Source organism: Vombatus ursinus, unplaced genomic scaffold (genome assembly GCF_900497805.2).
Source record: "Vombatus ursinus unplaced genomic scaffold, bare-nosed wombat genome assembly UNPS02014735.1, whole genome shotgun sequence".
NCBI lineage: Eukaryota > Metazoa > Chordata > Mammalia > Diprotodontia > Vombatidae > Vombatus > Vombatus ursinus.
In genome coordinates this window covers 3,417,609-3,430,438 of record NW_020954513.1, presented here as the reverse complement: position 1 = coordinate 3,430,438, position 12,830 = coordinate 3,417,609, and the positions used below count along the sequence as shown (strand labels likewise).

General features: G+C 40.6%; 1 protein-coding gene across 1 annotated transcript in view; it reads left to right on the top strand.

Annotated features, from left to right (window-relative positions):
• The first annotated feature begins 1,637 nt into the window (after window positions 1–1,637).
• The window catches only part of CUL4B (cullin 4B), a 46,008-nt gene continuing 34,815 nt past the window's right edge, over window positions 1,638–12,830 (top strand). Inside the window, exons 1-3 of the mRNA XM_027861385.1 lie at window positions 1,638–1,710; window positions 2,407–2,964; window positions 6,278–6,393. Of these exons, the coding sequence (XP_027717186.1) occupies window positions 1,683–1,710; window positions 2,407–2,964; window positions 6,278–6,393 (702 nt within the window). The 5' untranslated portion in view covers window positions 1,638–1,682. The remainder of the gene's footprint in view (window positions 1,711–2,406; window positions 2,965–6,277; window positions 6,394–12,830) is intronic.

Genomic DNA, 12,830 nt, shown 5'->3' with positions numbered 1-12,830 from the left:
TAAGGGATTGTTGGGGATGGTTGCAACCATTTCACTAAAGATTATTTCTTAGGTCGGTCAATCAACAAACATTTAAGTGCTATGTGCCAGGCACTGTAATTAAATTTCAATTTTTGGACTGTAGGATATCTGAGTAGAATGTGTTGGCATTGGAATTTTTACGATTCTAGATCTAGTGAGGGAAAGGTCCTCGGTGGCCAGCTAGTGAAACCCCTTCATTTTATAGAAGAGGAAACTGAGGCTGTCGGTCTTGTCTGAGGAGGTAAAGGGACTTGTCCAAGGTCACACATCATAGATTTAGAGCTAGAAGAGACTTCAGAGGATGTCTTATTCAACCATCTCACTTTACAGATGAATCCACGCTATTTTTCTAAAATGGCTTCTGTGGCTTAGGATCATAGGACCATAGTTTCAGAGCTTGAGGAGGTTGTAGAATTCAAATAGTTCAACCCTGACATTTTACAGAAAAGGAGACCTAAGGTGGTGACTTACCCAAGGTAACACATGTAGTTGAGATCTGCAATCCTGAGCTGAGAGGGGCTTTGGAGGTCATCTAATCTATCTTCCCCTCCCCCCCTCCACCATTTTACAGATCCTTCACTCTGTTTTCTTAAAATGGCTGTCTTAGGAATGAATTATGAGCCCAGTGAGAGTTAGTGAGAACAGGGAGGGGCTTAGATATTAAGTATCTTCTAGGTTTCTAGCCTGGCTGTATGGTTTAAGTGCTGTCATCAAACCATCCAATTCAACAAACATTTATTTACTAATGATATCAGCCTTAGATTACTTCCTTGTGTAGGCTTGTTGCCCTGTGACTGCAATGTGATGCTCTGTTGGCTGATGAGTGGGTGACTTTGGAGGGGATCAATACAGACCCATTCTCATCTTTCATTATTTCAGTGAATCTGTGATTTCAAGCTTCTGTTTGTACCTTCAGTGCTTAATACATTTATTTTCCTTCCTTCCTTTCTTTATTGATAGGAGTACAGGCCCCAACCTATGTTCTGTCTGCCCCTCCTTATGTGATTGCTACATGATTAACTGTCATTGAGTTCCCATCCACAGGTCCTATTCCCAGATCTGGGAACATGTCTCAGACTGTATCTGTCTGCATTCCCTGCACAGCCACTTATTAAGCCTTGTGCAAAGAATCAAGGCAATGAATGCTCTGTGGGAAAAACCTTAAACCCGGGGACTGTGCACAGCAGTATGCTAGGTGATGTTAGTTTTAACTTCAGAGGAAAAATACGTTCTCTCTCCTATGCCAAATCCCTTTATCTCGGCTTCCTTCCTTCCTTGTCCCTATCTTGCCTTCCGCCATCCTGGTCTCTCCTCATTGAGCGCCTATTTGTAACTACTGTATTTTGATACATCCTTGACCGACAGCTTTAACCTCTTTTGCTCTTGCAAAGTTTCTAGACTTCTGATCCTCCTTCAACCTAGGTCCGCTCCTACTCCCCGCCCTCTAGTGCCTCGCTGCAGCTGCTGTCCCCGCCCCTTCCCCACACGTCACCGTATCCCCGCCCCCGGACTTTGGAACGGGCCAATACGAAGGCGTTTCCCGGCCTGATCGTCCCGCCTCCACGCTAAGTCCGCGCCCTATTTCTCCTCCTCTTCTCCCGCTCCGCCCCCTTCTCGCACGCTCGCCCTGCGGACCTCCGGGGTTCCGAGGATCGGGCGCTATGAAAAGTGTTTGCCCTGTCGCTGCCGGTAAGGGGTTACGGCGCCAGCCTCCCCGCGGGGAGACCCAGAGGAGTCTGAACGGTGGGAGGCGTGGAGGGCTACGGGGAGTGAATCTGAGGTTCGGACGGCCGGCCCTGCCTCTCCTCAGCTCCCCTCCCCCCTCCCCCGCTGGCCCCCCCCCTCCGCCAGCCTGGGCGGGAGTGGCTGCTCCCCCTCCTCCCGGCAGGCCACGGGGCCGGAAGTGCCGCCATTTTTCGCCTTTCGTACTATTGACAATAACAAGCCCCAGTTTTCTCTCTTGAGCCCCCCCTTCCTCCCTCGCTCTCTCCCTCCCCCCCTCCCGGCGCCCCGCGCCCCCCCCCCCGGCGAGCGCAAAGGAGGTGGAGCGGGCGCTCTCCAAGCCTCCCCCCGCCGCTCCTGGAGCCAGGCAGGGAGGGGGAGAGGGAGAGAGAGAAAAGCAGGAGGGGGGACCAACCAAGAGTCCTGGTCCTCCCTCCCTCTCCCTCCCCTCCCCTCCTCCCTCCACCCTTCACCCCCTCCCTCCCTCACTCACTGACTGGCTCGTTCCCTTCCCTTCCCCTCCCTCCTCTGCATCTCTGCTTTTCCCTCCCCCCCATCACCCCGGTCCTGGATGGGTTGCTTTTCCACCTTTTCTTTCTCGCCCACCCGAAGGGCTTCATGTTTCCCAGCCTATTGACCCCTGCATTTTCATGTTTCCAACAGGTTTCTCATCCCCCAACCCCCCAGCTGCTGCTGCTGCTCCTCCTTCCCAGGAGGTCAGACCTGCCACTGATGGTCATAACAGCACTAGCCCTACTTCGGCCACCTCCGCCTCCTGTTCCAAGAAGAGAAAGTTAAATAGCAGCCACAGCAGCAGCAGCAGCCACGAAAAAGAAGACTTTGATCCCATCCCTTCTTCCTGCTCCTCCCCTCCCCCGCCCCCTCCCAAGAACTCCTCTACATCCTCTTCTGCCGCCTCCTGCCCAGGGATTTCAGTTGCCACCCCCAACCATCACCACCTTCAGAAGAAACTGCGTTTTGAGGACTCCTTGGATTTTATAGGACTTGATGTGAAGATGGCCGAGGAATCGGCATCTTCTTCTTCACCTGGTCTTGCTGTATCTCAGCAGCAACAACAACTTAAAAACAAAAGCATATTAATCTCCTCTGTGGCTGCAGGGCACCATGCAAATGGGCTGACCAAAGCTCCCACTACCATCTCTAGCTTCACCAACAGCAAACCAGGTTCAGCCAAGAAATTGGTGATCAAGAACTTTAAAGGTAACACCAGCTAAAATCTGGAGTATTTGGGGGGATTTATGTTGGGATAAAAACCAACAGAGAGTTAGTTTTAACACTTTGTGAGCAGCTGTATGTAGTTTGCCCTTGGGGGCAGACTCACAAAGTTCTCTCTTTTCGGGGGAAGGAGATTCTTTTGGGTGGGTGGTTGAGATATTGTTTGCATTAATTGCCTTATGTCTCCTTGTGCGGAAAGATAGGCTGTGCATTTCTCTAAAATATTTAATTTTCTTTCTTCACAATTACTGCTAATGTTTATTTTTACACTTAATCCGAGGTGGTTACTACTGTGTATTATATCTTAACGGGATCCTCAGTTATTGCCTCTTTTTTTTTTTTTTTTTTACAATCGAAGAAAACTAAAACTTAAAAAAAAGGTTGATTTGTTCCAAAAGTCATACGTAGTCTTGGTAACTCTTTCTGCTCGGGTCACATTTTGCTCTACTTCTGAAATGGTAATGCATTGATGCAGTTTTCTTTCTCTTCTCTGGTGGGCAGGTAGCAGGCTTTTGCTCCTAACAAAATTGTTTAGTTTCTTGAGCATGAAGGACATGTGTTGTAGAGAGTCCACAGTTTAGTGCTCCCAGGAGATCAGGTATTTTGAACTTAGCATTAAATCCTTTTATAAGTTGATACAAATCTCTGTGTAATGATGTAGTCTTGGATTTACAAGATTTAGCTTAGTTGTAAGCTAAAAACCCCAATTTTCCTGAAAATAATTACATTTGTTTGGGGAGGAAGAAGGACTGTGTTTGTGTTTTAAGTACTGTATCCTTGAATTTGAAGTATAGATAGGGAAAGGAGATTTTCTAGTTCTTAATTCCATCCCAAACATCTTTCCTAGGCTTGAAATTTGTGGTGTTGCAAGTGTTAGTTGTCTTAAGAAATGGAGTTTCTATAGTTTCTTTCCTTCTATCCTTAATAAAGATCTTTAGGAGATGTAGAGTTGTTTGTGTTTTTTTTTAATTTTATTAAGCCTGTTTCTCTCTTTTCTTTGTCATGTATTAGTGGTTTTTGTTAAACATGCATGAATCTCGGTCAACTGCCCTCTGCTAATGGTGCTTATTTTCAAGGGTGAACACTCGAGATGTTTTGTACCTCTTCATCATTTTATAGCCGAGTCAACCATATACAACTCAATTAGTCACCCCTCTTAAGGCAATCCTCTTAGTCATTTTGGTTGTTTTTTCCCAGACTATCTCTAACATGAGCACAGCTTCATAGCATTGGAGTGCTCTGAACCAGACATGCAGCATTATTATCTTCCCTCCCCATAGAACTGCAGAGTGCATCACATTATATACTTCACATAGAGGGTACATAAAAAACACTGCTGAGTATTTCTCTTTGAGCATATCCAGTGTCTTGTCCCTATCACTTTTGCTCCTAGAAATGCAGGTAGCAAAGTGAGGCTTTCACACCTAAATGAACTGTAATTATTTATAATGTATGACTGTGCCTGTAGATTAGGCTCACTGTTCCAGCCCTGAAATAATCTGCTTATTTTTTTTTTTTTTACATAAGGAATTTATTAAATGAGAACAGCTCCCAACATGTCATACAGTGTTAAAACTGGTAGTAACCTTCCAGTTCACCTCGTCCAACCCCCTATCCTGGCACATTACAGTTTTAGCTCAGTCACCTGTATCCTTAGCTATATGGCAATGCCAGATGCTGTGGTCACTAGTACTTAGCATCTGCTTACTTTTAAAACTTTGCCTTTCCAAACAGTATTTTGAGAGACCATAACCTTATCCCTACCTGCACCTTTTTTTCGGTGCACTTGGTTTTAGAGGCATAAAATGCTTTATATTCACAGCAGTAGTGACTGCCCCACTAGTCTTAACACAAGTCAGGTCATATCTATTTTCCCATCTGCAAAATGTGGTTTATGGTACTGATCTATACCTGTTTGTACTCTTGAGACCTTTGCACTGAATGTGCAAATGTGTTGTTTTAAAAATGAAAATCACTTGAATAAATTTCTTCAGATGCATGTCATTGAACTAAGAAACATTTTTAATATTAAAACTTGTTGGGTTCTTCACAAATTTTCTGTATAGTGTAACAAGTTTTCACAGATAATATCATGAATACTTGATATTTTCATTTCTGTGGGTATCAGTTAATCCATCTATAAAATGAGGGCATTAGCTGATCTATCTGGGAGGTCTCTTTTCTGATTTGTCAAAAGACTTATTCTAGAAAGTTAAGTTTAATGGAAAAATTTCTCAGTTTCTTGTGCTAGTTAATATTAAGGAGATTAGACTTTCCTCGTGTTTATATAGTTAGTGTTGGTATAGAAATGAGGAATTCACTATTTCACGGCAAGATTTCTTTTTCTCAGACCTACATTTGTATTTTTTCTCATTCCTTTTCCACCCCAAAAACCTTTCATTTTTGCTGTAATAGTTTTGCCTTAGGTAAGGAGAGTGACCTATGTAGTGTGGGGTGGCGGGGAGCAGCGGGGAATGGGGAACGGGAACGTAGGGGGGGTAGGTTTGAGGAGTCTTAATCGTTTGTCATTTGCCTTAAAAAAAAAGTCTTAGGCATGCACAAAATGATCTGTGAGTGCTATGATCCTTTGGTGTTTGCACATTTGTTTAAGAAATAAGTTGTATTTGTTGTGGGTTTTTTTTTTAAAGGTGTCCATGAAGACTTTTGTTTTGGAAAAAAAAAATTTTTTTTTCTCTGAAAATATAGTTTGACCTGGATTAAGGCCCTTCCCTTCTACTGATAAATGTCTGTATAGAAACTCATGTTGATGTTAAGGCTGTATATGTGATGGAATGAAATTAGGATTCTCATTTTGATTTTGGAGCTGGCTCATCCATACCTTGAATCTCACTTTAAGGATTATTGGAACTCTGTAGGAGGAAAAGATTTGCTGGGTGTCTGGAAATCGGGGAGGAACAGAAGAGAGTTGGTTCTAATACTTCTATACTGTATGCAAGGTTTGTAGACAATATCTAAAAGGTCTTGATTTGAGGTGATTTTTAAAAGTTTTTGCTTGCCCTATATACTAAGCTTAAAGAGAATGGTTACTTTAATGTTTAAATAGGTATAACAGTATAGTTGGTGTTTACTTGGCATGATTAACTGGCCCCTAAACATAACATTTTTGCCCAGTTGGTTTACTAAATCTCCATTACATTTGAGAACCACTGGATGAACAGTTAATTCGATTGCAGACCTTTCTTTAAAACATAAGCTGCTTGATGTGCTTTTTGGAAACTTGTGACCATGTATGTCTCCTGCATAAAAATTCTGATATCAGCCTTTGTTTATCTTCTAGACAAGCCTAAATTGCCGGAAAACTACACGGATGAAACATGGCAGAAACTGAAAGAAGCAGTAGAAGCCATTCAGAACAGTACTTCAATTAAATACAATTTAGAAGAACTCTATCAGGTATGTCTGAGTTTGAATCTATAGATGACATTACCTCAAATAGAGTTGGGGTGCCTGTGAGTTTACTTCTCTGAAGCGGTTTAAAGTAGATTTTTGTTGGCCTTCCAATGCCGTTGCCTTTGCTTCTTACCTGATTTTGTTTTAATTGTCAAGTGTGAGGTTCTCTCACACGCTAGGTGTATCTTCGTGCACACATGCCCATTCCTTACTTACACAAGGACGCGGTTAGTGAAGTTCTCCTATGACAAGATTTGCCATAGGCTTGGCAGATAGAGCATGAAGCAAGTCCTCTGTGGACCCATTTCAAGGAAGTGCTTGTGAGGACTTTGACGTCACCCAGTTTCACTGTAGCATGTCCTGAAGACTAGGTCCTAGTGTCTTCAAAAATGGACATTTGCTTCAGGCTGTGCCTGAGTGTTTAGAAAGGCTGGAGCAAATACGTGATCTATTTTGTTAGTTCCTTTCTATCTGCTGATGCTCCCAGGGCCTATAATAGGGTCTTAGAAACTCTTCTCTGCCTTACGCCTATAATGGGCGCCTGTCTTTCAGATTGTACCCCCCCCAGCCTAGTCTGTTCTTACTTCTTTCCTGCCCCTTTGCTTCAAGTCTGTCTGGGTGAATTGCAGTACCTTTGAAAGAATTTTTTTTTTATTAAAAATGTTTTCCTTTTATCATGAATTTGATGAACATGAACAAATATGACCATTTCCCCATACAGAGAAGCCCCAAAAGAAGACTGCATATGAAACTTTGAATCTCCACTACAATGTACTGACTAGTCTCTTTGAAGACTCAGCTTGTTAATTCCAGTACTGCTCTGCTTGTCTATCAGTTGTAGTACTTTGAGAAATTAATTCACAATACCACTTTTAGGGCATGAATTGATTTCATGTTCTTAGCTGACTAAAGAAGACTTAAGCTGGAGAGAAACAGCTTTTGTGATGAAAAACTTGTAAACAATTAGAGCTATCTAGAAGTGGATTGGGCTGCGCCTAATTAGAAATCTTTTAGTCCAGGCTGGATAACTACTTGTCCGTTATTTTGTAGATTTCATTCTTCTGATACCAGCTAGCCTCTGAGGTCCAGTCTACCTCTTGAGATTGTGATTCTGCCAAAGTACTTTATGGTGCCATAATTGATGGTGTTACTTTTGCACCAAACTGCTTTAGTGACTTAATACATAACTATTATAATTGGAGGAGAAAAAGTCTCAAATTTAATATTAGTAGAATCCAAGAAGGAAATTTTTTGGGTTTGTTTTTTTTTTTTAATCAGTATTTGTAGCATTCACCTGCACATTTTAATACTTGGACAGTTGGTTCTCAAGTGACAAAATAGATTTTTTTTTTCCATACACAGCCTGTGGCTTTTCAAAATTTCTAATTTACATGTTAGACTATTGTGTTATACCAGACTCTCTAAGGCACACAGGAGCTGTGTGGCTCTTTTGCCTAGTGATGATCTCACATGTTTCTCTCGTCGGATATATAATTGAAGACTATTCCACCATAGTGTCTGAAGCATGTTATAAATTTCACTTTGGAGGAAGAAAAGATTCTTCCATTTACTCTTTAAAAAGTATATAACTTTAATATATCTTGATTTTTTCCCTCATCATCTTCGTTTTTTCAAATAGCTTTTAACATTTTTACTTGGATTCTATTGTACATGGGATATAGCCTAGAAATATGCATTCAGAAATTAGGCTTTTTATAACAGATGTAGACTGTTATTTATGAATCTAATGTACTTGGTCTCAAATATTTTTCTAAACTTTTGAATTGAAATTTTTTTTTATACTACCTTAGTATACACGCATTTGAAGAGATGTACTTGTTGATTCTAATTGCTTTGCTGTTTGAGGCCTGAATTTAAAACTTAATTCTTTGGATTGTTATCACAGAAAGATTGTTTTGAGTTATTCAAGTGTTGAAAAGAGGAGGGCCAAAGCTCTCCTTTGGCACAGTGTTTCACACCACCTAGCTTTCAGGTCCTAGTTTTGTACTCGAGGCAAATTCATTGTGTTTTTGTTTGTTTAAAGATGAGCATAGATTGTTTGCATGCTTTGCCTACTGAAGTTTTCAGTTTCTAGAACAGTGTGTGCATAGAAGTTTTGTTTCTCTTAGCACCAGGAAGACATATCAAATTAGCACATAGATTTTGAGAACTTGGCCTTAAGTAAGTAAAATTCCATTTCTTTGTGTAAGCACAATTCATTTCTTTGTGTTCCAAGATGTTTATGTGTTTAACTTTAGTACATCAAAGCATTATGGTTTTGGGTGGGCAATTCTTACTTCTGCAACTTGAAAACCATTAGCCGTAGACAGTGGTTGGCTCTAGTTTTTGTTTGTCTTACTGAATATAAATTGTATGAGTGTTGTTTCACCTGCATTTTTTTTAAGGGCCTTCTTCTCTTCCTTTTAAACATAATAGCAATTGATTCTGCGGGTACAGTTTTCCCACTTGGCTTCAGAATAGCTGGATGGTAAATGGATGGCAATTGAACAAATGCTTGTTAAGCACCTGTGTGCTAGGTTCTCGGTGAGATACACAGATCACTCAGTCCTGCCGCCGGGAAGCTTCACGTTCCAAATATGCTTCAGTAGACACCATTAACCAGGCTGAGAGAGAGCAGTTCTGTTCCTTACTCTACTCTACAGAAGAGTACAGGCTGTGATTGTATGTGTATGACTCAAATTGCCTCAGCTAAGATTTAATTTCTTATGTGTCGAGGTCTGTTCTAGGTTTAATAAAGGAAATGACTTCTACTTTTTTTGGTTATTTACCAGTCACATAAAAATATAAATATGAGTAGTAACAGGATGAATAGTAGTAGTAGTAGTAGTAGTAGTAGTAGTAGTAGTAGTAGTAGTAGTAGTAGTAGTTAGTAGTAGTAGTAGATGATGATGATGCTGTTTAGCTTTCTCGTTGGCTTATTAGCTGGAAATAGACCAGAGAATATTACTCTTATTTTCTATCTGGGAGTCTTTCTGTTCTCTGAAGGAAGAGAAGTTGAGCAGTCCAGGAGGGGGACACATAATCAGTCCATTCCACTGGCAGTCTTTTTGAGAAGGCCACAAAAGCAGGCATCTTGTTGAGGCAGTTCTGTGTGAAATAACTTTTAACTACTGGGCCTTTTGGCTAGTGATGGTATTTCTGTAGTAAATAGGAGAAGGAGTTGACGAGCAACAGTGCAGAGTATCTTTCCCTGGGTGAGGGAGGCCCTGATCACTTTTAGTTAAGGAAAGGCTTTGGTGACTTCCTCGGCCCTGCCTAGGCACTGCTAAGTTTGCTCAACTCTCGTATGCAGGTGGCTAGGGGTCAAACATGAGGCTCTCTGTAATTGTAGGCAAAGTTAGGTTTTTTAAAAACTTAGAGACATTTAGCAATGTTAAACATTGCTAAGTTCTTCCTAGGTTGTAATCATAGTGTAATTCTTGGAAAAATTACCTACAAACTTGGTACTCTTTTTTTTTTTTAATGATTTCAGCATGTTTCATGGGCCTGTTTTAAAACCATTAAGAGTGTGTAAAAACTAGCTAGCTAATGAGAGAGTTCTGGTTGGCAGTGTGGAATTGTTTTTAAGTACATAAAGTCTGCAAAAAAAGATACTGCAGTAAGCAGGTATTGAATCAGAGAGAGACAACGATAAGGGTCAGTGCTTCGGAGAGGAAACAACAAAATTCTGTCTCTCCTCTGTTTCCTAGGTCTTCAGTTAGAGAAATTCTGGGTTTCCATCTATTGTGTTACTTTTGCTTTAATCCTCCTCATTTTCCTTTCTCTTCTTCCCAACAAATCCCACTCCTTACCCCCTTTTTCTCCTGCTCCCACACAATAGACAATATATTTTGGGAGCACAAGATTTGAATTTTAGCTATAAAGCCAAGACATGACCTATAGTTCTTCCTACACTCCATTTGCTGCATGCTTCTGTTTTCACTGGTGAGAGAGTTTTTCAGGCAAGTAAGTGTTTGGGATGGGTATACTTTGGAGAGGAGGGGCCCTAAGTGGGATGAGTAAATTTAATAAATTTTCTTGTCATTAGCTTATATGAAAGAAATCAACACTTATACATTTTATGTAAAATCTTTTATGTAAAATATTTGCAATTTTGAAAAATTTGTATTCAGCTTAAGAATAATTAACAAGTGGTGAAAATCGATGGCTAGCATTGTAATTGACAATGATTGGTAGCATGAAGCAGCCAATAGGGTGCCAGACAGACATGGAGTCAGGAAGACCTGAGTTCAGATCCTCTCTCAAACACTTGCTAGATGTGAGACCAGAGACAAGTCACTTTCTCTCTAAGCCTCAGTTTCCTCATCTGTAAAATTGATAATAAGAACTCTGATCTTACAGGGTTGTTGTAAAGTTAAATCAAATGAGATAATATATGTGAAGTTCAGTGAGAACCTTAAAGCCCTATAGAGATAGTATTAATTTTGTGTAAGTAAAGGGCTTTGTGAACTGTAAAGTACACAATAAATGGTAGCCATTATTACCATTTATACAGTTAAAAAAATAGGATGTTATACTAAACTCCATGGGCTCTACGAGTTGTTTTGTTTTAGTGGAATTTATGAGTAGAGAAAACATTGCTAAAATCCCAAAGCTGAGCCCAGCTCCAGCTTCGCTTTTCTTCTTTCACCAGCCTGACAAATGTCAGCCAATGTGAACATTTCTCTATACGAAAAACAGAAAAGGAGGAATCCATATGAAGCTGTGAGTCTGCTCTACTGCATGCAGCTTGGGTTTTTAAAAAGACTGTATTTCAGATTTAACATGGTGGTTCCAGCCTTGCCCTTCTTGTCCGTGTCCCTTTTTGAGCTGCCTTCTGCTCTCTTCTGTATTTTTCAAAATGATTCCTTGATGCTTTTCTCTTTTTTAGTATCTCTGTCAATAGCAGTGGTACCCCCCCATGCCCCACCCCCTGCTTCAATACATTGAATTGTATTGAATTAATAAATTTTATACAGATGAGCTTGCTATTGTGATATTTTTGTTGTTGTTATTCAGCATTTTCTAGTTACAAAGTACTTCTGATATCTTACTTATCTTCACAATGACCCTTTGCTAATGTTATTATCCCCATTTTTCTGGCAAAGTCACATCTTGGTGACATAGGTTTCTTTCCTACCTTAGTAGCTATGGAGCTATGGACAAGTCATTTGGCCTTTTCTGAGCTTTAGGCCTCCCTTAGGGCTTTGCAGGGAGTTACTGATGAAATCTGAGGTGCTTGATCCCAGAAGAAGCCAAAGTTGCCCCATATCTCCCCTGGAGCCCATCTCTTTCTGGACGTTGCCATTCTCATTTCTGTCACCACTATTGTGCTTATAAAAAAATTGTTGAGGTCTTTGGGGTTTTATTTTTTGCTTTTGTTTTTTGGGTTTTTAAAAATTCCCTTGTAACAATGAAAAACAGCAAAATCAACTAACAAAGCCAGCCACGTCTGATAGTTGATGGGAGAGCTTTAAAGGATAACTACTACTTGATGGCTGAACAAAAAAAACAGCAACAAGCATTAATTCATTGTTGAATGTACTATCAAAACCAAGACCTTTCTTTTGTCTTAAATGTTTTCCATCATCTATTGTAACTAAAATACGGAAAAAGTTATCTGTGTCCCCCCATTCATAGTTTTACAGATTTGCAAAGAGGGAAGGGAAGTGTTTTCTAATCCCTTTTTTTGATTTGTTTTGTTTTTTTGGTGAGGCAATCGGGGTTAAGTGACTTGCCCAGGGTCACACAGCTAGTAAGTGTCAAGTGTCTGAGGCCAGATTTGAACTCGGGTCCTCCTGACTCCAAGGCCAGAGCTTTATCTACTGTGCCACCTAGCTGCCCCTATTTTCTCTTCTTTACTAACCCTCCCTCATCCTCCTTTTAAAATTTCTTGTCTCTCTTCTTTGGGTCTAAGCTTGGTCATTATAATTGCACAGCATTAGATTTCAATGAAAATCCAGGTTTTTTTTTTTCATTAAAAAAAATTTTCGGTTATCAAGCATTTATTTTTTTCCCTCTTCTACCTCCGTCTGCCCAGAACAAAATGAAAAACAAAACCCTTTAACAAATAGGCAAGCAAAACATTCTCATTTGCCGTGTCCATCACCTCTCTGCCAGGAGATGGATAGCATACTCAATCATCAGCCTTCTGGGGTCGTTGATCATTGCCTTCAACAGCATTCTTAAGTGTTTCAGAGTTAGTTATCTTTATAATATTGTTGTCTTTGTAGACATTGTTATCCTGGTTTTGCCCACTTCACTCTGCACAAGACTTCCCAGGCTTCTCCAAAACTGTCCCTTTTATTATTTCATGTGGCATGATTCTGGCATGATACAGCAACGAATATGGTATTCCGTTACATTTGTGTAACATAATTTGTTTAGCCATTCCTCAGTTGATGGGTACCCCCGAGTTTTATTTCATTCATTTTTCAATG